This window comes from Lonchura striata, chromosome 1 (assembly GCF_046129695.1).
Source record: "Lonchura striata isolate bLonStr1 chromosome 1, bLonStr1.mat, whole genome shotgun sequence".
Taxonomy (NCBI): Eukaryota; Metazoa; Chordata; class Aves; order Passeriformes; family Estrildidae; genus Lonchura; species Lonchura striata.
In genome coordinates, this window is record NC_134603.1 from 22,023,124 (window position 1) to 22,048,685 (window position 25,562).

A 25,562-nucleotide genomic window follows, 5' to 3' on the forward strand; every position below is an offset into this window, starting at 1 on the left:
CAGTCACAAGGCTGTGTCCAGAGGCCTTATTCTCCCAGCTCAAGAGACAGAGATATCCCAAGACAAAGAAGTACTTCAGGAAAAAACACTTCCAACACTGCTGATGAAACAAGTAGAAATACTATCACAAAAGCTTGAGGACAAGATGGGGTGCATGTACTAAAATATATGGCAAAAAAACAATCTGTAAAAATTCTACAATAATTGATGTATTACTAATTCCTCACATTCATATGAAGGTTACAGTCATACATTCATCCTGTATAGCTTCCACAGCATAAGTAACACTCGCATCTGTGCTGTTGCAGTAGGGTTTCTGCTCTGCCCTCTGCAGGAATGAACATACAAAATGCCCAACTTGGTTGGATTCCCAACCCATCTCGCCCAGTACACTGTTCTTGATAGCACCAGGAGGAAACTGTTAAGAAACAGCAGAAACTCTGTCCATTTCCTGCAATCTGCTCCTCTCTTCCTCCCCAGGCATCCGCAGCTGTAGGATGTAGGATGCATGTAGGATGCCAGGGGTACATGTTTGTGCGGTCATTTTAGTAACCATTTCTGGGCTTCTTGTCCATGAATTCATCCACTTCCATTCTGAACACACTGACAGTGTCTGTTCTCCACAACCTTCAGGGGCAACAAGCTCCAATTTTTTTTTTTTTTTTTAATTTGCTTTAAACCATCTCCTCCTAGTGACATCTCTTTCCCCCAGTCTTTTGTAGTATATGAATTGTTCAGGTTCACATTCAGCTTTATTAGTGTTGTTATGATTTTGTAAACTATAATCACAGCCCCTCTCAGCCTTCTCTTCAGACAGGGAAACCCCAGCCTTTTTAGTCTCTCCTTACAAAGAATTTGCTCCAGCACCATCAAGCTTTTTAACCTCTCTTCTCTACTTCTGTAACTTCACTATGGCCTTCTTGAGTACTCTACAAAGCACCCAAGAAGTGGAACCACTACAGTTCTCTCCAAAAGTTAAATGTTTCTTCTCTCTTGGTCTCCATCTCCATCCAGATGTCCAGTATTTTGTTGGGTTGTTTGTCTGACACTGCACATTGACTCAATGATTTAATTTCTTCATTGCAGGACCTATTACAATAATTTATTCTTATCTTCTCCACCCAAATGAATCTTCAAAAAGTAAAATATGAACTAGGGCAAACAGTACCTTAACTTCCTCTTCAAAAGAGAATAATGAATTAAAAATAAATACTTTATCAGCAACTTAATTATAGGAATGAAGGGCAGTGATTTTCTCAATATCTTCAATATTCTGTGGTCTTTATGCAGTAACAGATTCTACATGTACTACAGAAATTGGGGTATGAAGGAGGTAAAGAAAAGCAGGCTTTTTGAACCTTCCTTTATATTGTGCTTTATGGAACAAAGGGAGCAATCCCCTCTCCTTTTCTTTAAAGGAATGAACATACTAGAAAAAGTACTACAGAGGAAATCCTAAAACAGAACCATTAACTAGCTGAGATTTTCTTTGAAAAGGCTTTTGCCGGCTCTGGTTACAATCTTTTCAGATTCACTCATGTACATATTTTTCAAATAACCAATAAAATTCTTTGCGGCTGTTTTCTATGGCAGACTCATATCACTGACTTGTAAATGTGATACCACTTTTAATGCTGCCTCTGTAAAAATAACTAGAGACCATTTTAATGAATCACTACATTGTGAGCCAAGAAATCTTCATTCCTCCTGATATCCTAGCAAAGTTAGGCTATTTACACCTCAGCATCTCTGCCTAGTAAACTATAAAGTGCTTCGCTCATATCCTGCACTGATGGCACTTCTAAAATTGGTACAGATGTTTTCATTGCTCATGTATTGAGGGTAAGCAGAAAGAAAGGATGAAGCTGTGAAAAAATCTTGCTACATCATTTCATGGAAATGCTGCCCCTAATTAAGTTGCGGGCATATGCTGCTAAACCCAGCAATTTTTAATTGCTACACAGACATCAGTTAAGTCTGATGAAAAATGTTTTCAGAAAGCATGATTCAGTGGTGAATGACACTCTTATGGTTACTACATGATATTGTCTTGTTCTCCTCTATGCAGCAGAAATTTCTGCAGCTACCAGACATTTAGGTTATGCATGACTTGACCAGAGGAAATAAAAATACAGTGTCACCCAAGTGACAATGTTCCAAGGAGAAAAGCATCACTTGTATATGATAAAGTGGAGGAAGAAATCACTGTTCTTCTGCTTTCTGAATGGATCCTCTCTTCTCACACCTAAACAGATCTGAGTTGAAGCCTAATTCGTTTCCTCTGCCTCTTTTTATCATTAATTTATCATTCTGGTCTATGCAAAGCACCTTTAGGAAGGTAAGAAAGTATCTCTGCCTCCATCCCCAGTCATACTATAGGTTCTCTGTGCAGACTGCTGCAAGGGTGCTAATTGGTCCCAACTGCTGAGTTTCCTGTTATGCGGACATTCAACTACAGAAACTTTACTGAGACCCCAAATCAATTCATGCAGGTCACTGAACAGCACTCAGAAAGCAATTTCTGCTCAGTATTAAGCAGTATGGAATATGAACCAGTGCCCAAAAGGTGAAAGACACCATATCCTATTACAGTTTTCCATGCCACCCGGTTTCACAATGAAACTTTGACTTATGTATGGTTTTACCACATATATTATGAACGTGAATAGCGATTTGCAAGACAGCTGTACATAACACAACTGGGTACAGAAATAAAAGTACAGAAGTATCACTGGAACTTTTTGCATCAATTTCAGCTCATTAGAGCATCAAGCCTCTCAACAATGTTTCAAAGTTAACCTGAAGATATGCCTAGTAATAAACTTAGGACGCATTTAGGTACTCCTCTAATGGGATAAGAAGATGAGAGGGAACAAGTCTCAGTGTAACAACTCTAAAAAGATTCTTTGCTGTGTTATGGAATAAATGGGCCAATACTTTAAAGATGTCAAGAACAGCAATATCATCTTGCTGTTAGCAAATGTAATGGTAACATTTATCATTGGGCTGTATAATATCAATTCTCTTACTCTTTACATAACCCATTTAAAATGAACAATAAAAGTTTTCTTTAATTAGCTACTGGTGTGCATTAACATGATCATGATTAAACCATAAAAACCAACCGTACATTACTCTGGTCCCCTATCCCATGTGTTTTGAATTATATTAGTTGAAAATGTACTTTGAGTCCCTTTTAAAAGTTCGACCTTCTGCTTTCAGAGAATTAAATGCATATTACTATAGTGGAGAAGATAATGTTTCAGACCTCCAGGCATATATTAAACACACTGGCAGCACATTAGACAAAATGCTTTACTTATTAGATACTTCCTATTCTAAACAGTGTCATCAAAGGCTAAAAACAAAATCCATATAAAAGCTGCACAATGCTTCCACACAGAACCTGTGCCAAAATCCCTGTACTTTCCAGCTAATGAGGAAAGGATGTGTACTCTTAACATATGAATGTAAGATTTTCCAAGCATTCACTTTAGGAAACAGGACTATTGATTCCACATGGCTTATGTTAAATGAAACTGTATTGGTAAAATAACCTTTAAGATATTTGGCATGATAACTATAATTAAACAGTATTCAAAGGAATAAAACAAAAGGGAATTTGGTTCCACAATAGCTAATTAAAATAAAATGAAAAAACACAGCATGTCATCTACCAAGATAAATTGTTATTGTTTAAGAACTATTTGAATACTGTTAAAATATACTTTTAGATAAAATCTGAAAGGACTGGAAAAATATTTGTGGTTTAAAAATGGATAGTTTGGTGAAGAAAAAAGTATAGGATGCTGAAATTTTAAGCTGAGATAATAGCTTTAAAGCCTTGAGCATAACCAGATGGTACTTCAATCAGAGGTATTCTACAGTTTCACTGTCAGAATAAGTTGCAATATGGAAAGGTTTTCAATAGCTAGAAAAAACACATCAAGATGACAGTTTACTTCTTAGATCACTTCAGTGCATTTTCTTGTCCTTTCACAGTTATATATCCTATCAATACAACACACCATAGAAAAGGTGTTGAAAGCTACACTGGTAGCTGGGGAACTGTGGTTAATTCTTCCTCTTCATGTGTTGAGATAGGTAACTTGACTAGCTTAACCTCTTGAGTTCACTAGGGCATATGGCACATATATTTATCAAGAGAAAGGGCATGGAAATGGCATGTCCTGTAGAACACACACAGATAAGTACATCATAAAATCAAGGATCAATAAAGAAATTTGCTTTTCAACATTGGCAAGTAGTCCCATCTCAGATCACTGCAATTTTAGCCAGGTAAGTCTTATTTATTTTCCATTTCTAATCACAATACTTAGATTGTAGTGATGTCTTCAAAGTTTTCACTCTATGAAGAGCATGAATAAAATCATTAAGGTATACACAAAACCTAATACTTTAGACCAATAACCAACACATTTACCAAATCAAAGAGAAGCATTTTACAGCAATTGGCAGATTTGCCACATTATATTTCTTAATCTCTCAAGAATTTTCAACAATAACAATGTAAGCATGAGCAAATTTCACTATAAACATTTTAATGTTCTTTTTCTGGTACTTCACAGAATAATTCTTTAATTAATAGAATAACTGTAAGCAATATAATCTTTGGAAGTGTAGCTGCTCTAGAGGAAAAGCATCTACATCTGCATATTTTTTCCAGCTTCTCATATTAATTATGGTCATATAATGACACCATTGAAGTAAAATTTCCAGTCATTTCTTAACTCTGATCAAAACCCTTCAGCCAATCATGAGCTCATGCTTCACATTACATAAGTTATGGAAAGACTCACAAGTGTGAAACCACAAAATCAAAGTGCCAATCACATCTGCTCCATCACTGTTGTATGTGACCTAGTTTTATTCATTTTTCTAAAAAGTATTAATATTTACATAGAAATAAAAATCTTACCTAGTGGACAAAGTAAGTTACAGAAAAGGAATATGTTCCATTTTTCTTTTCCGTTGTGCTTAAACTGGAATTACAAAGGTAACACTGGATAATTTCTTCCTTTGTACTCAGTAGTTCATCTATTGCATTGAGAAGTTTCCAAGAGTTTAGAAATTTAGTTAATGTATCATTGTTATCTAATAAACCTTTGTTTGCCACATTGCTCTATTGAACACTTCAACTAAAAAAAGTTTATTATGTTAGGCATATGCGTTATATGACTGAATTGAATTCTGACCATTATCAAAATTATTTTTTCAAATTGACATATTAATTTTCACATGGAAAATATAATGAAAGACACACATACAAACATATTTGCCTATTAAATTTTGTTCTCCAGTCTAATAAAGTTCCAAATTAAAATTTCAGTCCTACTATTAAAACTAGATAGATTGCTTCTACATGTATCAATCCAACTGCAGAAAGAGTCTTTTATAACATGAACCTAATACTGTCCTCCAAAAGGGAACTATTAAATCAAGCCAAAATGAGGCAACAAAAATAGCAGTAGATGTCTGAAGTAGTTTATTTCATAAAAGTTAAACAGGTTTTTTCCTCTAAGGAGTTTTCTTTTTAAACAGAATCTGTAGCAAAACAAATGATGCCAATTTAAAGTGTAATTGTGTAAATGAGCTTCTGGACCTACAGAATTACTTCAGATGGGAATTGTAGTTTTCAAAATACTGCATGAATTACATGCAAGTTGCGATGGCAAGGAGCAATACAAACTCAGCTTCTTTGTGCAATGTTTTCCCAGATCATGAAAAGTAAAGTAAGAGGCCACATTCTGTTAAAGACTGATGCAAATATTCATAAATCAAAGCTGTGCTAAATGTTCCAATTGTAACAGGGATATCCAAGTGCTAAATCCTTTCTAATGCCAACAAAATTGGGTTTTTTTTTATCTTAATACAAACAATATGTTTATTTTGCTACCCTGTGAAGGCCAGTAAGAAACTTTTTTTCCCTTTCCAAATAAAGGCTTTCAATTTAAAAAGATCAGGCTGAAATTTGGCAGAGTTTTTTTTTTCCACAGCATTTTCTCATCAATATTTTTACTAAAAGCATTACCTTTTTGATGCTATTTTTCAAATTTAAATTCAAAATTTAAGTTCATATCTTTGCTTTTATACAAAAAATATTGGCTTAAACCACACATTTATTTTAGACATAGTAAGGGTTTCCTCAGTTTTCCACAGTTTTTAATGATTTTTATTTTTTATTTTTCTTTGTTTTGGTTTTTATTTTTGTTTTGCATGCGCTTTTTTGGGGGGGGATTGGTAGAAAAAAACCACTGTTTTGGGTTTTTTCTCTGTTTAAAGCCATGAAATGGCAGTTTTCCATGAGAGTCTTCTTTGCATGCTTCATTTGGATATTTTCAAAGCAATAGTTGAAACTTCACCGTGATTTTGCACACATACAGGACAACCATGGGATCAGGCCCAGCCAAGCAGAGGTTTAGGAAAGGCAGATCTGCCTGGCCAAGCTGATCTCCTTTCATGACCAGGTGAGCTGCCTAGAGACGACTGTTGATGCAGTCTAACTGGACTGGTGCAAGAAGACATCGAGGTGCTGGAGTGCATCCAGAGAAGGGCAACTGAGCTGCTGAAGAGTGTAGAGAGTAAGTCCTACAGGGAGTGACTGAAGGAGGTGGGATTGTTTAGTCTGCAGATGAGAGGGCTCAGGGGAGACCTTATCACTCTCTACAAATGCCTAAAGGGATTACACCAAGGTTAGGGTCGGTCTCTTTTCCCAAGCTACTTCTGAAAGTGTAAAAAAACAGTCTCAAGCTGTGCCAGAGGAGGTTCAGTTTGGACACTAGGGAGAATTTCTCTACTGGAACTGTGCTTAAGCATTGGAATGGGCTGCCTAGAGAATGGGTGGAGTCACCATCCCTCAGGGTCTTGAAGAAACAATGGGATGTGGCACTTAGCACTATGGAATAATTCCCATGGTGGTGCTTGGTCAAAGGTTGGACCCAATGACCTTGACCTTGGAGGTCTTTTCCTACCTTACTGATTCTACAATTCTATGACATACTTTAACATTTCAGTATCAAGATTTCGGTATCGGACTAATTTTACCAGTCTCAGTTTTTGGTCACATTTCAGTACAGTTTAAATCATTAAAGTATGTTAAATATGGAAATATGAGAAATATCATTCACTGTTATGACTTCAAAACATGAGAAATTTAACAAAGTTATTTACTCCCATTGGAGTAAACTTGAATCTTCTCCCATTGAATAATATTTAGCATTATGTAAAGTAAATCAAAAGATGCAGAAGGAAAATGCCAAATATCTGGCAATAATTCAAACTGGAATTCAACAAAACCTCAAAAGATAAATTTAGACAATTTTCTAAGAGAGGATGAATGAATGTATGAACAATAAAAAGTCATTATTGCAATGTGGTAAAGTAACTTGGTACTTGACTTTCATAATACAGACTCTTCAGCCTCTTAACTGAGAGACAGTACAGTAAAATTACATATTCCCACAATCAAACGATACAATCCTTTTCTTACTATATATTAGTTACTTTATCCATTTTGAGCATTTTAAAGGCAATCAAAATAACTTAATTCACAGCAGATTAGAAGATTTCATGTACAGATGCTGCCTAACTAAACAAACTTCATTCTACATTATTTCCAGTAATATAAGTCAGACTGAGTCAGACTACATGCTACGAACAGAAAAATCCACAGTGCAGGAATCCCCAGTGAGAAATATTCAACTGCTGGCACACTACTGGTCACTGGAACATGTGCTGGGATCTTGAGTGCCTCAGGTTTTAAAGCTGCTGGATGTCCAGAAAATGATCTATCTGTACCTTAATGCCTTTATTTCTCCTTAGGTTACTACATCTCACCTATATCAAATTGTATCAAACTGATCTTTGACTAAACCATGTTTGAGTTTGTTGAGAATATTTTAAAGACTACCTGAGGAAGTAAAACACATGAAATGGCATATGAACTAAAACCTAAAAATTAGGAATTCCAGAATGTTTCTTTGGTAACAAGACCATGACAAAATATGTCCATTTTTAGCAAGTTGTTTGTCTCAGACTTGCTGTACAATTCCATGCTAAACTGAATTTGTGTTTCCTCATTTGTGCCTTATACGACAGTAAAACAGCGAGTTCAGCCTTGAAGTATCAAAAAAAAAAAAAAAATCCCAGGAAGAAAAAACAACAAACCAACCAAAAAACCTGAGAAAAAGTGTACTTGTTTTTTTTTGGCCTGTTCTGTTTACTTCACGGGTTCATTGTACAGTGAAGGAAAAGGACAGACCATAGCTGTTCATCTTGGATTAACTTAAGCCTCAAAACTGCATCCTAAATTCTGCCCACTGGGTTTGTTTAAAACAATTAAAAGAAAGAAAAGAATACGGCATTGGAGCAGGAATGAAAGCAGCTGCCTGCAGGGCGGGCGGCACATGGAGCTGCATCTCCATCCCCTCCGACCGCTCAGGCCCAGCGCTCTCGGCCGCTCCGAAGCACCCAGCGCTCCAGTCGTGCTGGGACTGGACTTTATATCTCACTGCAAAACCAGGGGAGAGCTCTTGTGAAACATCCTGCAGCAGCCTGGCATTTTCAAGGCTTTTATCAGCACTTCTACGGTGCTATTTTTCTTTTTTTCTTTTTTGTTGAGTATTATTAAAATACTTTCCTAGGCATTATTCTAAGTATAATTTTTTTACTGGCCATGAACTGATTTGCTGTGGTGGGCTTGCTCACAGACATACCTGGGAAATGACCACTTCCTCAAAGACATACCTGGGAAATTCACCACTCAACCAAGACCAATCTCAGAAATTACATTGTACAACAATGGTTTAATAGAAATACAATGGGTAAAACTCCCAGGTAAAACTTCAATGTGTAACGAACACTTATCTTGTGTGGAGAAGGCAATACTGCCTTTATAATGAACTTTATCAAGAGAATGTAGAACAGTTATGTGCCCATCTCCCACTGAAAAAATAATAGTTGGCAGATAATTAATTTGTGATTCTGAATGTCTCCTCCTCTGTTCCTGTATTAGAAGGCAAAGAATCAGCCAAAAAGGATAATCTGTAGAGACCAGAGAGCCTACCCTAGCAGAAAAGCAAAAAAGACATACAAACTACTGCAAGAAAACAGGTGAACTAACGCAAACACACAAACCTAATTATCCCTGTAGCTCTGCGAAGAAAAAAATGCCCAGCCTTCTAAAAGAATGTCTTAAAATCCCTGGTCTTCAGACAAATATCAGTTTTATGAAACTTGTAGACAAGACCCCTACTCAGTAAAGCTTAACAGATTTTCAGTTTTAGGGATCCTCTAATTCAAACAGCTCTTCAGCAGTCTGAAATAATTGTCACTGCTAATTTCTGAGGATACTTTACTTTACTAAGTTATTATTCCTCCACTGTTTTGATGGAGAAAGTTAAAATCAGTGGAAACCTTTACTTAGAATGAGTCAAGAATGAAGCTTCCAGTCTTGATTCATACAATGAGTCACAGGTAATCTGGGGGGAAGGTGAAATGAAGAACTGGAAATACTGCCTAGGAGCACGTACTGAGGAAAAAAAGCGCTAATATGCAAGATTATTGAGCAAAGCCATTAAGCACAGCAAAACCACTGAAGCTGTCTACTATGTATAAACAACTGAGAACTTTAAAATGTCTTCTCTCTCAAAAGGTACTGGCAGCCAATTAGCTGCAAAGATAAGTTCAGAGAAATTAGAAATAGCTGCAAATCTGAATTTAATTCAGTATATGTTATTAGCATCATATGCATAACTCATACCAATCTTTTATCACAATCATAATCTATGATTTCACCATTTGATATAGCAACCAGTAACTCAATCAGAGGGAAGCTAGCTGTAAAAATACAAGTATTGTCCTGCTCTTTAATCTCCTCCATACTCATGAGAAATGCTCCTCAATGTAAGTCAGTGTGACAAGGACCTCCTTTATCTAAATGGGAATACCAACAGTATCATACTTATCAAAGCCACAGACCCTATGTACTTTGTAGCCCTGCCACCAAAGCATGACACTGCACTAAAAATTAGTTCACTGTAATTTTACTAGATTGGATTTTGTGGCAGAATACATCAAACACATTCGAAAGAAATTAAATTGAGCTAGGCTCTTTATTATCCTTCCACTCTTAACACTGTGTGTCCATGAAGAAACACTACTACTTTCTCTGCCCCACTCAACCAAAATTCAGTGCAATAGTCAAATGTTCAAGAAAAGTGGAAAATTATTATAACTGACACAAGTGAACTTCCCTGCAAGCAAGACACAGAACAAACTGTTGTTGGGATTCAGAGAAGCTCAGAAGCCCAAATAATTCCAGAAATTAATGTTGATGAACATCCTCCAGGAGAAGGATATTAACATTCAGAAACTATCATCTACCTATGGAATCCTCAACTGAAGTGTAAAGTTCAAATGATACTTTTCCATTCAAAATATCTAGTTTTAATTCAGGCATCTCAAAATTCTCATAGCATGACTATAGATGTATTGCATGGGATGAATGAAATTGCAAAGCAATTAAAAATGTTAACACACCACTTGCTCAGATTTGAAATTTAAAATTAAATTGTGCATTTCTAAAAATTCCAGGTGAACAGAGAACTCAGATCTTCTGTCATGAGAGGTTTTTGGTGTGAAAATTCTGTGCATGTGTGTGTATCCACATACATGATTATGTCCTTTTGAGTAATCCTCACGTTTTGCCTTCATGTCTGCAAAATGGACCCTTCCTCATAAGGTTTCTTACTTTAGTATTAATTTACTTCATCCCTAAATATATTATTTTTAATTGAAAAGTAAGATTTCTGCTTTGAAGATTGTTAGAGAAAACACATCCATTTTCCCAATATAAGAACAGCATCTAGGTTACTACTGGAATAAGAATATGAAGTATCAAGAGTTACTGCACAGTCCTTCAAAAAGATACCTCCCAATTGGTTTTGGCAACAAAATCAAATGATGAGACAGAACTTCCTAAGAACGGAAACAGGGTATGGCAATGACTCAAGATACTGGCAAGGACTTTATTTTGATAGTGTCCTTGAACTAACCAAAGTATCTGTTATTTTCAGGAAAACATCTGACAAGTGGCTATGTGGGAACCCAAGTGCTGGTAAAGCTACCAGGAAAATGATGCAAGTATTATTCAGCTATTCCAGCTAAGGGTTTTTATTGGCATTCTCAAAAAGTTACACTTTTGGCACTCTCTCTGACACTACTGAGCTACAAGATTATGTTAAAAACATATGAACAGCTCAATGATAAATATTATCAGAAGAGTTTATTGTCATATACATTTCAAAAAATGTAGCCATTCTACAAATTTTAAGCACTCCATAAAGCAATTAAATCGAGTAAGTCTACTTACTAAGTGGGTTAGATTAATCTGTGGAACAATCTGTACTAAAGAAAATCAAGTTATGCATGGTGCAAATTTTCTCCATCAACTCTATGCATGTGTATGTCTTAAATGTGCTAACTTTTTTTACATGTCTTCATGTTACTATATATTCAGGAAAAAAATCACACAAATTAATTTGTACAGCTTCCTTTGACATGCGTTGATTTTAGGCCATTAACATTAGCAGAAATAGAAAATATGTGCCACATAACAATTAAACATTCACCATCCTAAAAAGCTGCTGCTACAGAACATAGATTTAGATGAAACTGATTCAGATGCCACTCCTCCACTAAGGTATAATGAATAAGAAACTTCTGATTATTGATTGACTTCCTTTTTTTTTTTTAGTTTCAAAATTATAGTTATAAAAATTTAGTCACAAAATTGCTAAACTATAAAATATAGCTAATTCTGCTCAGCATACAACTGCTTGTAAACGTTACAAGGATACTGTTGCAGCTCTGCAGCTCTGATTCATGCAAATTTATTTCACAGGAAATAGGAACAACTTAATTCTGTCAATAACACAACCTGGACCCCCTGGACAACTTTGATCCATGAGATGTAATATACAGAAAAGGCTATGCTCTTTTATCCTTAAACTCACTACTAATTAAAAGAAAATTTATTCACACAGGTATTTTTGTCACTTTTCAAACAGTAGGAAGACGTCATGAATTTCTGACAGAAAAGACAAATTAATTTGTGAAAAAAGAGCCACGTTTGTTTCCTGACAAAATCTCAGGCATGAATAATGGAATGCATCATTCCACTAGACAGTCCCAGATGATACAACATTACCTGAATCCCAAAACAGAGTACACATGGCTAGAAAAATTGAAAAATTAGGATAGCAGTCAATATAATCACCAGCAGTACACTCAGAAAATTATGCCTCCTTGCTTAATAAACAGGATAGTACTGAAGTGGAATTCTGTCCTAAAGAAAATCAATATAAAACTAAGTAGAGTATTTATTCCTAGGTGATCAGTTGCTCCATCACAAACCACAGAAGTGACTAAACAGTGAATATTGCCTACTACTGAATAATGGCTTTCCCTCACTGGCAACACTTGTTTTGCTTTGTCACCATACTTCTTCTGGGGTTTTTTGGGTTTTTTTTTACAAAACAGATTAAAAATATTAATATTGAGACTTATATTCCGCTTTCTAATTTGGCTGAGAACACAAAATATTACATACTGTTTAAGGAAGACTGACATACAGGGCAAGTATATTAAGTTTATTTGCTCCTAAAAATAGGTTAAAATTAATGAAAAAATTGTTTCATGTGAGAGAATTTCAGGGAAAGAAGTGAGCATTCTCCTCATAAAATGGAATTTCAAACCTAAATTTCTCACTGCCCACTGACTATACCTTCAATTCATTCTTTACTGGCTTCTGTACTTTCCCTTTATATTTCTCAATTTTCTCTTTAAGGAAAAAAAAAATTATTTTACTTTAAAATGAAGAAAATTACAGAATCCATGTGTTTGTAATTCCTGACAAGGATCAAGTTTTCCACACTACCTAGCAGGTGATGTTCCACTTAGGGAAGAAACCATAACTGGAGCTGTCTAAAGGTAATGTTGCCACAGCATCAAACTCTTCTGTAGAGCAGCATTAGGTGACTGAAAGGAGAAGATTAGTCGAGATCAAAGAATGCAGAACCCTCAGTCTCACACCGTGTGACCAACACTGCACCTTCCCCCTCCTCGTCAGGCGCCTCAGCAAATCATCACTGTGACACGTCCAGTGCCACACTGTGAGAAAGCCCAAGCACGTGTTCTCTCACACTTCTCCTCAGGGTGAGTTTGGGCCACCGTCCTGCCCTCAGTGATTCTGTCCTGCATATATGCCAACCACCAACTATACTTGCTATTTATGGCAAACCTATAGCAATTCTTACACAGTTCATGGACTTCTATTTTTTTTCCCCAAGAAATGAACCAATATGATTTCTTCAATGTGTTCTAATCAAAAGAAAGTTTGAATTTTGGACCTTTTTAATAGCAATATTTTTATTCTATCTGTAATGAATACTTCAGATTATTTTGGTCAGTACATTAAATGATCAGAAATGGTGAAGTTTTAAATTAACTTTACATATCATTCAGTTATTATTTTACTTGGATAAGAAAGCACAATGTTATTGAAGATAATGATAATAAAAATAATTCACAAGTTAACTTCAAAATATTGTTAGGCATGGTATGGAATACAGAGATTGGACAGAATGTTTATGTCTTTTAGATTATATTACTAAGAGTAGTATGAGAGAATAAATGCAATTCATTGAGCAGACGCAAGAAGGTCTGGTTCAGATAATCAAGAACTGTAGGCTAAAAAGAAAAAAAAAGTGGACTGAAACCCCACTTGCACTTAAAACTCATGTAAAAAGAATTCTATCCCATTATACTCTATTTTAAAACATCTGGAAAAACAGCAAAAGAGAAGAGAGAAAGAAATCCGTAAACCTTAGACTATAACTAGTGTTGATGGGAACATAGAGGAAAATCAACATTGCAAGGTTTCTGTTTGCTTTTTTTCCCATCTCACTCTAATTTTTTATTTTGCTGTTGCAATTTATTTTTTCCAGAAAATTACAACAACCCTTATGAGATGTCTTCCCATTACATGTGTTCCAGCATGGGAGTCTTTAAACACTGTTGATATGAAGCTTCACAGTATTCTAGAGAAATACATTAATTTTTCCTTTAATTAGCAATACAAAATATCCTTCTGTGTTGAAGCAAGGAATATTTGGAAGAATGTTATTTATTAACTTCTTTGTAGATTATTTTATTAGATAAATTCCTCCCCAGCTATATTTTATGTGAAATCTTGATATGCAAGAACATCTTACCACCTTAAGTGGTCACAGAAAACATTAAGGAAAATGTCACAGAAACTGCTCTTGAATCATTAAGTGCTTAAACAGCTATCAGATACAACTTTCCAGTTTTTTCCCCCACATAGTCTCTGTGCTTGTGGACATCAAAAATCAGCAGGAAAACTTGGATTCTTCCTAACAAAAAGGAAATACACTTTGAATCTGTAATTTCAAGTCTGGTTTTACTATACTAAGAATTCTTTACATTGTCAGTTTACTATCTTATTTAACATGTTTGTCGATCTTGCTCAACAATTAAGTCCCAATGCTTATTGAAGGGACTCTTCTTTGTAAGATAAAAATTTTCCTGATTATGTACATCAAAGAGAGACTATAAACACTTTTCCCCCCTTTATTTCTGTCTTTGCAGGATCTAAGCATGAAGATCTCTTCAAAAAGCCATTTTCATTGCAACAATCAGTTTGAACATTCTTTTTTCCCCCTTGTAATTCTAGGAGAGAAACTAAAGGTCACATCTTTACAGCAAAACAGATTTTTCTTTGTCTCCTACTTCTTAATTTTTCCTTTTCGCATTCTAAGGACATTACACAGATTGACATGAAATGCAATTCTTCCTTATCAAAACTTTGTGAGCTTTAAGGTAATGGAAGTTGTTGCCTATTACAAATCCATCTGGGATGTACAAGACAGTCTCAACTGGAAGCACACAGAAGTGGCCTCACTGTGCAGGAATGAAAGCATGAGACTTTTCCTAACTCCAGTGACACAAATTAAAGCTACTTTGGGGATCTAGCTGGGGTATGTGCTTGGAAACTACAGCTTTCTGCAATCCTTCTCAACTGTGAAAACGCTTCTCTGGATATACTCCATTCTTTTTAAATCCATAAAACCAACACAGTGAGAAGAACCAAGCCTAATTTTAAGCTAACCCTTGTCAAGTTGCTTGAGAATCTAAGCATTTCAAATCCAAACAATCCGAATTTTGTTACTTTCTCTTTATTTTGTTACTTCATTTCTGGTATCTGAAACTTTACATTTTGTAACCTAGTCAGAAGCATCAAAATAGCTTACTCTTTGAAATGTATAATCATTAAAACAAGTTACTAACAGTAACTAACAGTTACTAACCAAGCAAAAAGGCAGTCTCCAAATCACAAGTCATGAGATTGTTGCTAACAATTTTATCAATAAACTGAACATATTAATTGCAGCTGCAATAAATTTGTAATTCTTCAATTAAGTTGGTTAAGAACCATCAGAAAGCATCTCATAGCTGGGGACATCAAACTTGTGGTACTACATGCTGCGTGACCTGCTATTCCCTGGAATGAATATTCAAAGCTTTAAAACATGGGCATAAATGAGCAGGTGCACAAGATCTGATCAGGAACTGTGCAAACTACAAAAACAAAAAGCAAAACAACACAAAACAAACAACCAAAAAAAAAAACCCACCCAAAAACAAAAAAAAAACCCTCTGAAAAATATTTTATTGGTCCACATTTTGATACCTACTGTTTCTGAGGCATTACTAATACCATAGACTAAGTTAGCTCTCTTTTCACTCACTACAACAAATACCAAAGGCATAATGAAAAAAGTTTTGAAACCCTCAGGAAGTTATTTTTACACAGCATTAGCTTTTTTGATGTGCCAACACATTTCAGGATATCAAGACATACCTAAATTCAACTGATTTGTATAAAATACAAAAACCAAGAATGTTTTGGCTCTTGAACACTGATTACCTTAGATTTCAGTAATTAAAAGACAAAAGATAAACAGCTTCTTCAAAAGAAACTGGCAAATGGGAATGCCAACTTCTCAAAGTTTCAACATACTAAAAATACTTCCAATTACACAAGCTTTCCATAAGAATACTATCCAGTCAATACAACATCTGTGCAACATGTGGATCTGCCATTTCACACTTTGACTGTCTGGCTTCTTAAGTAGTATTATCTGGAACTTGTTTTACCGGTTTTCTGACTGTTACTTTTTTCTATGCAAAATACAAATGGAAAACAAATTTATGCATTTTCAACAAATGCTTTTTTTCATTTTTCATACAAGTAATTAATAGCCTTAACTAAAGTATAATTAAATTGCTCATAACTCAAAAGTTTGCTCTGCTAAAGCATCATCAACAAGAAAAAATGCTATAAACTATTAGCTATAATTCCTTCAAATTTTATGTGTGATGCAGTTGTAACAGCACTTTTGTATGTATATCCTGCTGACCATGTTCTTTGTCTTACAGTGAAATTACAGCAACAACAGGTTGATGAGATGGCCATAAACAGAAATAAAGAACGTAACAATCCTACTGAGTCAGAACAAAGTTCTTTTTAGACTCCTGTTCTCTGAAAGTAGATATAATTGGATGCTTTGAGGAAAAAAACCAAAACCATAATTAAAGAAAGCACAGAGAAATACTTCAGCATAATCTTCCAGACTTCCTGAGCCAACATATTACAGGGCTTTAAAACTTATCAGAAAAGCTTTTTTAAGCCTCATCTACAGCAACAGAGAATGACTTACATCTTCTGCAAATATTACTGCAGTATGTCTAATGTGACAAATCAGTACACAGTCAGATTTAGCCTGACTAGGAAGGAATCAGCTGCCATAGATGAGTTTTCTTTGCCTTCTCCCTTTTGGACACTTCTCAGTTATTAATTAGTTCACTTTAATGTGTATTGTTTATTACTCATTCAAGCATTTGCTTATTCTTGTTTGGGCTATCTGAGCAGATAGGAGCTGTACTTCTCTCAGCCTTGCCCATTATTGGGATGAATACAAGTAACATGCTACTCACTTTGAAATAGCCAATATTTATAATTAGACTCCAAATATAATTTTTGTGGTAAAAGAACAAAATGCCAAAGTTGAAAAGACTTTTGCTCCCCCAGAACACAGGGTTTTGCCCTATGGATCATGTCACACCTGCAGGTGAGGTTTACTCAGTGATTGGCCATGAGCCAGGTGTTCTAATCGAGAAGCAGAATATCATCTACCAAGGTGACATACACTAGTCACTTATGCAGCCTAGGAAGACTGCTCAAAGGTCAAATACCTAAAAGCAGGCTTTAGCAAATCAGAAAACATTAGCCAGCAGGTCATGCCTGGAATTTCTGGAAGAAAACAAAGATGCACCCACACCAGGTTTCCCCTGTTTGGTTCAACACTTCCCCCAAGTGAATGACAGTTTGTGCCCATTGCCTATTGGCTCTGACTGCAAATTATACTTGACATATGTATCAGCTATGAAGAAAAATTCCAATCAGACACTTCAACTCCCAGATCATTCTTTGTGGGACTGTTTTGCTAGCACATCTGAGTCCACACTTCACCAGCTCAGTTGCTCCTGCAGTTCAACAAGAAGATTTTTTTCCATGTATTTTGTGGGGGAAAGCAACTTCTTAAGCATTGAATTTGTACAGGACCTACTGTATTCTAATGGCTAGCAATACATAAGTATAATACTAAGCACACTGAAGAACTTTGGAAGGTTTGTTCATTGCTTAGGCAAAAATAAAAAAATGCCAGCCAGGGGCAAGGGAGGTCTGAGAGGGATCCAAAAAAGGGACAGCTTTTTCATTTCTAGTTAAACTGTGAAAAAACAATTCCATATTTTCAAAAACTTATTGTTGAGTGCTGCATTCCTCACTACAATGAAAAAACTAGTGAATAAGTGATTGAAGGAAAAGATGATGAGTTTTTCTATTCTTTCAAGAAAGAGCTTATGCTGTTTTTATTAGTATATTAGATACCTATCTGAATTTCAGACTGTATAGGATAGCTAGGGACTTGTAGCCTACAGAAACATGCATTTGGGTTAGCACAAAATAAACAAACAAGACTACATAACCTGAGAAATAGGGATGAGGCAAAGCGAGCACTGGCTGAATCGCTGGTCTCAAAGGGTTGTGATCAGTGGCACAGGGTCTAGTTGGAGGCCTTTAACTAGTGGTGTCTCCCAAGGGTTGGTACTGGATCCAGTCTTGTTTAACTTTTCATCTCTGACTTGCATGAAGGGGCAAAAGCCCCCTCAGCAAGTTCACTGGTGGCACAAAGCTGGGAGGAGTGGCCAATACCCCAGAGGGCCGGGCAGCCCTTCAGAGCGACGTCAACGGGCTGGAGAGATGGGCAGAGAACCATCTGGAACTCAACAAAGGTGAGTGCAGGGTCCTGCACCTGGGGAGGAATAACCCCAAGACCAGTACAGGCTGGGGGCTCACCTGCTGGGAAGAAGCTTGGAGAAGGATCTGGGGATCCTGGTGGACAACGAAATGGCCCTTGTGGCCAAAAATGCCAAAGGTATCCTATGGTGTGTTAGAAAGAGCATTGCCAGCAGGTTGTGGGAGGCAATCCTGCCCCTCTGCTCAGCTCTGCTGAGGCCTTATTTGGAGTGTTGTGCCCACTTCTGGGCTGCTCAGTATATGAGAGATGTGGAGCTCCTGGAGTGAGTCCAATGGAATACTACGAAGATGATGAGGGAGACCCAGTTATGAGGAAAGGCTGAGGAGCTGGGCCTATTTAAAGAATGATCTTAGAGGAGACGACTGAGATGGGGGTTTATCAATGTCTATCAGTATCTGAAGGGATGATGGAGCCAGGCCATTCCTGCTGCTGAGCAATAGTACAAGAGGCAATGGGCAGAGAGTGATGCACAGGAAATTCCACCGGAACACAAGGAAGAACTCCTTTACTGTGTGGGTGACTGAGCACTGGAACAGGCTGCCCAGAGAGATGGTGGGGTCCCCCTCACTGGAGATAGTCAAGAACCACCTGGACATAATCCTGTGCCACGTGTTCTGGGATGAGCCTGCTTGAGCAGGGAGGTTGGACAGGAGAATCCACTGTGGCTCCTTCCAACCTGACCCACTCTCTGATTCTGTGATGGAGGGGATAAGGACCATAGGGAACATAAAGTGAGTGAATACTTTCAATGGACATCCTCTGGAAAATATTTCCGATGTTTCAAGTCGCCTTGAATTTTAAAAACAATCATCTTCTCTTCATCTAGAGCCATAATCCTCACAAAGATATTGAGAAGAAAAAGTAAGCATTTCTAAGTACCTTTTTGTTTTTCAAGGAAGATACAAAGTAACTGTTAATGCAGTTATCAGACAGGAACAATCTTTAGGACAAATTTCAATAAATAATTTTTGTATACATTAATTTTCTTTCCAAAAGTCTAGTCTTAATCTCAAGCTTATTGGAAAGTAAAAGTTGCTAATGACCTCAGTCACGTTTGAGGAGTGTAACATTTACTGACTTGCTGTTAGATATGTTACTCATGCATTCCTACATGGTCAGCACCAGACCAAGATATGTGTTGGTTTGAATTTAATTTCTTTTTCAAAGAGGAGTTCTTGTGTTTTCTGCTTCTAAATGATAGTATGACAAATAAGTCTTGCCAAAAATCTCCAGGTGGTAAGTGATGGACACCAGGAAATAGATTTGCCAGATGAAGAAATGAACTCCTTGAAAATTCACCTGTTTTATCACTGATCAGCACTAAAACTAGTTATCATTTATACTGGAAATACTTTTACCAGAATATTAAAAATTCATCTAAGAAAGAGGAAATGTGGCCCTTTTATTGATATTTCACCTGTAATATTAGATGCATCACCGAACAAAATCAGGACATTAATGGCACTTCACTCTTATATTTGTATTTCATTTCCTAGCACTTCTGTTTCTGTTCTCCATGTGTAGGCATTATATATTCTTCTTCTAAGAATTTGGCATATATTAATTTTGAAAAAGTGAATAATTACAAAAGGCAGCAACATTCTTTGCCCCTCAGGTAATCTATCAAACACCACATATGTGTCCTTACTCTAAAGCTGTCAAGTAGATCAAAGCAATATTCTTTGCAATAATAGACTATACCTTATGAAGAAGTCAGTACAATAGACCCACTGTACATCAAAGATTCATAAAACAGTATAAAGGTTCTTATTATAAGTAAAAACATAGCACTGGAGACCTGGCATGAAACCTTTTACAGAATATTAAAACACTTGAAGAAAAAAGAGATTTACCCATAAATCATCACTTTTTTTTCTTTTTTTGTCTACACAAATCTTTACAGCATTACCTTGTAAACCACCAAATACAGTCCATTTGGAAATAACACCTTTAAAGTTTAAACAAGGGGTTGCTACTTTGATGACTGTCATGTTTTACTCCAATCTGATTGCCTCCTGTGATGAGATGATTGATTCTGAATACAGAATACAGATAACATGTCCTTTGCCATTAGCAAAATTCTCCAAGTTTAGGCAGATTTCCACAGCTGACTTTTATTCAAACACTTAAGTGTGAACTGAATGGATGGACTGTGAGATGGGTAAAAACCACACTGAACCACTAAAACCAGAAAGTAATGTTCGATGTTCCAAAGTATAGCCAAACTCCAGCTACAGAATAGCTTTGCAGAAATGAACCCAAGAGTCCTGGTGGCCAACAATGTGAACATGTGATTATTTTGAACATGCTCGCATGATCACTTGAACATGTGATAAGACTGTCCCTGCAAAGTGGGAGCCTGAGCATTTACTGGGAAGCATTAGCAGCAGCACAGCCACTGGATCAGAGGTGACATGATGAGATACTTGCAGGTCAACATCCCGAGCACTGTCTTTAGCTTTGAGCTCAACAGCAGAAGAGTGACAAACCTGAATGGGCAGGGGATTATCAAGAGGATTAAAAGGTTAAAGCACAGAATTTATAAGGAGAGGGTGTGAGAGCTAAGTTTTTTCAGAAAAGAGAAGTATAAGGATGATGGTGGGCATCTAATTACTATTTCCATTTACTTAAAGCAGGGACATGAAGAAGAATAAGTCAGACTGTTCTTGGCAAGATATTGTGAAATGTTGAAAGGCAATGATTGAAAATTTTATCAAGCACAATTTTGAATGGATATAAAGACAAAAATATCCCAAAGCAGGGGTAATTAAGCACAGGACAATTATCCAGATGGTCATTCCTCTGAGGTAAAGATTTGACTGAACATCATACTGAAAAGCCTTAGACATTAGTCTTCTTTTGAGCAAAGGAATGGTTTCCAGAAATGTCTTCAACATAAATTATGCTTTGATTCTTGCAATGAAATAATATACAGGTGTGAAGTATGAAAAGCTATGTGCTCCTGATTTCATTCACTAAGATAAAAACAGCAGCATACAATCAGTGTATTATGTTTCTTTCTGCTGACTAAAGAACCATAATAATAAATATGCATATATTAGAGGGTAAGGAGGCTTCACTTAGGCATATAGAGCTACACATTACTGAAGCAGAACTGGACAAAAAGTAACCAACCAATGGATTTATATTTCCAATATAGTAAATCCAGATGTATTTTTATAACTTACTAAAGACAAGGCAAACACCTTGAGACAGAAATATCCCCCTTATTCATTACAGGAGACCTCACTGATGCAAGGGAGTTACCAATGAAGAGCAAATAAGTATCCTAGAATGTAGTCAACAAAAATATTTCTGAGATTTTGTAGCAAATTCCTTTTAAATTTTTACAGTCCAAGTAAGTAATGCAGCACTTCTGTACAAAGCCAACTCAGAATTTAAATTCTTGGCATCTATTCAAATCTTCTGATTCTGTCCATTCCACTGACAATGGGAAAACAGTGCTCTATAAATAAATGATTGAAGATATTTCTATATATAATTTGCAGTATTCATCTTCAAAAGAGGCCCTGTGTCTGTAAAATATCCAAGGAAAAGAAAAATACACCGCATTTCTTTTCTACCTCTTTCATGTTTCCAAATGTTAATGAAACAATGCCCTTTATTTCTCTCTATCCTTGGGAAGTGATAAAGGAATGGGAGGTAATGTGATGCCTAGATTAGCACAAACAAGTTCTGGGGTTTTGAAAGTGTAAAGAGAGAGGAATGTAAATAGTTTTGCATCCTCTAGAGCATTCCTTGCTTCCACCAGACTCACGTGCAATGCTGAAACTGTGAGATTCAGGAAAGGAAGGAGAAAATCTTCTCCAGGTCTCCCATTACCCAGATTCTTGGAATAGTTGACTGTGTCTGCTCAATAACTCTTTCCCCAACTCTTTTTCTTATTTGCGAAGGTACCTCAATAGGTCCAACAGCCATTCCAGTGGAATTAGTGCTTTTTCATTTATTAACTCCTACTATCTTAAAGATGCTGTTAGCCTTACTAGATTCCAGGTTTTGAAGATAAGAAATACATTTTTTTTTCCTTAAGGCAAAAGTTTTCCCTATCTTATCCTTTTTTTTTTTATGGTTTTGTTTTTGGCTTTGTTTTGTTTTTATCATCCCAGAAGTCTTGAAGTGTGAAATTTATACTTACCAGTCTGTGACAGTGATCAGCTTTCAATATAAACTGAGGTATCAAGTCCCAGTAATAAAGAATGACAAAATTCAAGAGATGGCTGCTGATCACTAATCACTAATATTCCAGACAAAAAGGAGAGATTAACTGTTTAGATGCAGGATCCCTCATGATGTACCAACATTCTTGCTAAAGAACTATGAAAATATTCAGAGGTGGATTGGATCTTAGGGACTTGAGTCTCAAAGGCAATGTGAGTAGTGGTTACCAGGCACAGAGAAAATTTTATAGCTTACTAGCTTAGTGACGGACAGTGTAGTATGTGAACTCACAAGAAAATACCAAAGATTCGAGAAGAGTTCAATACCAAATAATCTCAAAAACCTACTTCTCAAAAATTTGTTTCCTTCATCATTTACATAATTCTCCTTGTACATTACATAAGGTAATTCTCCTTGTACATAAGATGTTGCAGACCACTATAATAACGGCATTTACTAAATAACATTTTTAACACTTTTTCTATTCTTAAATCAACATCGGAATGCATTTTGAAACTGACCATACAAACAGCAAAAAACTCTACAATTTTTTCTAGATGGTACAGACACCTGCTCAGAGCTACAGTACTTTGCAGATGGACTTTTTAAAAATCCAGTTGCAAACCAGGGAAAAACCTACCTCAGTGGTGCTACTGGAAGCTTCCAGTCCAACCATATTTGCTTGTACCAGCTGCTGAAGAAGTTGCACTTGAGCCACATTGAGGAAGAAGTCCAAATTGGTTGTCATATTCACTTCCAAAGAATGACCACAGACCAAAATTTCCTGTGAAATTAAGGGAAAATACTAAGTAACAGCCATTGGGAAAATAATTTTCAGCTTCTATATAACTGTACTGTGGTTCCCTGCTGTAGTCAATACTTAACATTATATACAAGATTATATATAGTACAAATGTGACCTTCTTAGGAGAAACTGGTGTGTCATGCTTCTAAAGGATGTGGTGTATTCTTTACATGGCTTTCAACAGCAGAACTGTTAAGGCAAACTTTGCATGAAAAGCATTTCATGCACAAGGCCTTGCTTCCATCTCTTGCTAGTATCAGTGGGCTGTCAGAGTGTCCTTGGCAATGATTCCAGTTCTCCTTTCCTTCCAAGAAAAAGATATCCTTTTTTGATTTTTTATTTAAACACAAACTCTGCTTGATTTATAATGAAATCATGTGTTGGAAGTCACTGATAGCCAATCTGATTGATTTCTCTTTGCCTGTAAGCCATTCTTAATACCTTGGCAACACTAGCTGACTAGCCACTGTTTTATTGATGTTGTCTAGCACAAATAAAGATCTTCACCACTGTTGGCAAACAATAAAGAGATGAAAAACAGACAGAAGGGGAGAAGAACTGCTCTGTCTCATGAGAAGTTTGCACAGTGCTCAAGCTTTAATCTAAACTAGACCTCTCCCTTCATGATGGAATGTCATCCAGGGAATAGATAACAAGAAGAATGCATGTACAGAAAACACTGAAATTCTGGAACATAAGCATTAGCAAAGCTCAAGATTTATTTTTTTAAACTTGAATAACTTCTATGCATCCTAGCCAGACTGGGGCTTTCTATTTATTTTTTACATTAAATAATTTTCCATTTGCTCTTCTGATGACCTGTTACACAAAATGTGAAACTGTTGATTTCTTCTCTCTATGCCCACTACCTGTTATTTTCCAACAAGTTACACCCACTGCATGTTGCAATATACCTCTAGGACCTTTTACACTCCTGTACCAATCTTGCTCTTCCCAGGAGGTAGTTTTTAAGGGAAATTATCCTTATGAGCTGACAAAAATATTCCGATATCTTCCCTATATAAAATGTACTTGAGCTACAAACTAATGGCAAAAAGTCAGCCAATACCTTTTGTGTGCAACCTGCTTCACAGACTTATTCTTAACTAGCTGAACAACATACCAGCAAAAGTGACTGTTAAATCTGAGTGCCTGGATGTATCCATAGCAAAGGTAGGGAAATGGATGCTTAGTGACAATTTGGGGTCTTGGAAATCTGGCAAAGAGAACTCAGCTTAACTTTCTTATTATAGATAGTCTACAGATAGCATTTTCAGGTTTCTTTATGAGAAGCTTGTGGATACAGTGTTTTGTTATGCTGCACCTCTTCTCAATACCTTTCCATCACAAACTTTAAAAAAAAAGTAATCATTAAAGGATTCCCATTTTTGGAACTGAAAATAGGCTTATCTATCTCTGGCTGGACTGCCTTCAGTATCAAGTGCTATACAAAAATTCTTTCTCCAGCAGAAAAGAACATCCTGCTCGTGATCTTTCTCCAGTTGGCAATTTGAAAACACACCTGAAGACTTCAAATGGTGGAGTGGTAAAATATTAAGATTATTCATATATTAGAAGTTACAGTATTTCTGTAGACATTTTATACAAACCTCTGGGTGTAAATTCTCTGCAGCATCAATTTTTGTAAAAATAATGGCAGGAGCTGCAGTTATTCGAACGGTGAAATCTGTTAAAATTGGAGTTAAAATAGCTCTCCTTTCCTGATGCCGCCTTATGCTACAAGGGAAAGAAAAGTAAAGATTAAATTACATTATAAATTGTCAAGAGGCAAAAACGTTCCATATTATTCTTTACATCCTGCACAAAGCAAAAAATGTCTTCAATACTAGTTGGGCATTTGATTGCTACCTTAATAATCTTTACGTATCATTATTGTAAATCATATTAATTCCAGTCCTGAAGGCAGACTTCTGTCTTCATTTCACAGGATAAGTATGTCTAAATATTTGACTCTTCAACCTATCTCCAGGTAGACAAGTTTGACACTGCTTCTCCTGTTTAATGCACAACACACAATAATTTGAAGAAAGATTCAAACTTTATTACCAGTATTTTTAAAAAATGCCTGTGGA

At 36.2% G+C, this 25,562-nt stretch overlaps 1 protein-coding gene across 4 annotated transcripts in view; it reads right to left on the minus strand.

Annotated features, from left to right (window-relative positions):
• The window catches only part of VPS13B (vacuolar protein sorting 13 homolog B), a 434,787-nt gene that overhangs the window by 117,658 nt on the left and 291,567 nt on the right, over window positions 1–25,562 (minus strand). For all 4 annotated transcript variants that reach the window (XM_021529420.2, XM_021529422.2, XM_021529419.2 and 1 more), the window contains exons 32-33: window positions 25,080–25,206; window positions 23,305–23,448 (exon numbers count right to left, since the gene is read on the minus strand). In XM_021529420.2, the coding sequence (XP_021385095.2) occupies window positions 23,305–23,448; window positions 25,080–25,206 (271 nt within the window). The remainder of the gene's footprint in view (window positions 1–23,304; window positions 23,449–25,079; window positions 25,207–25,562) is intronic.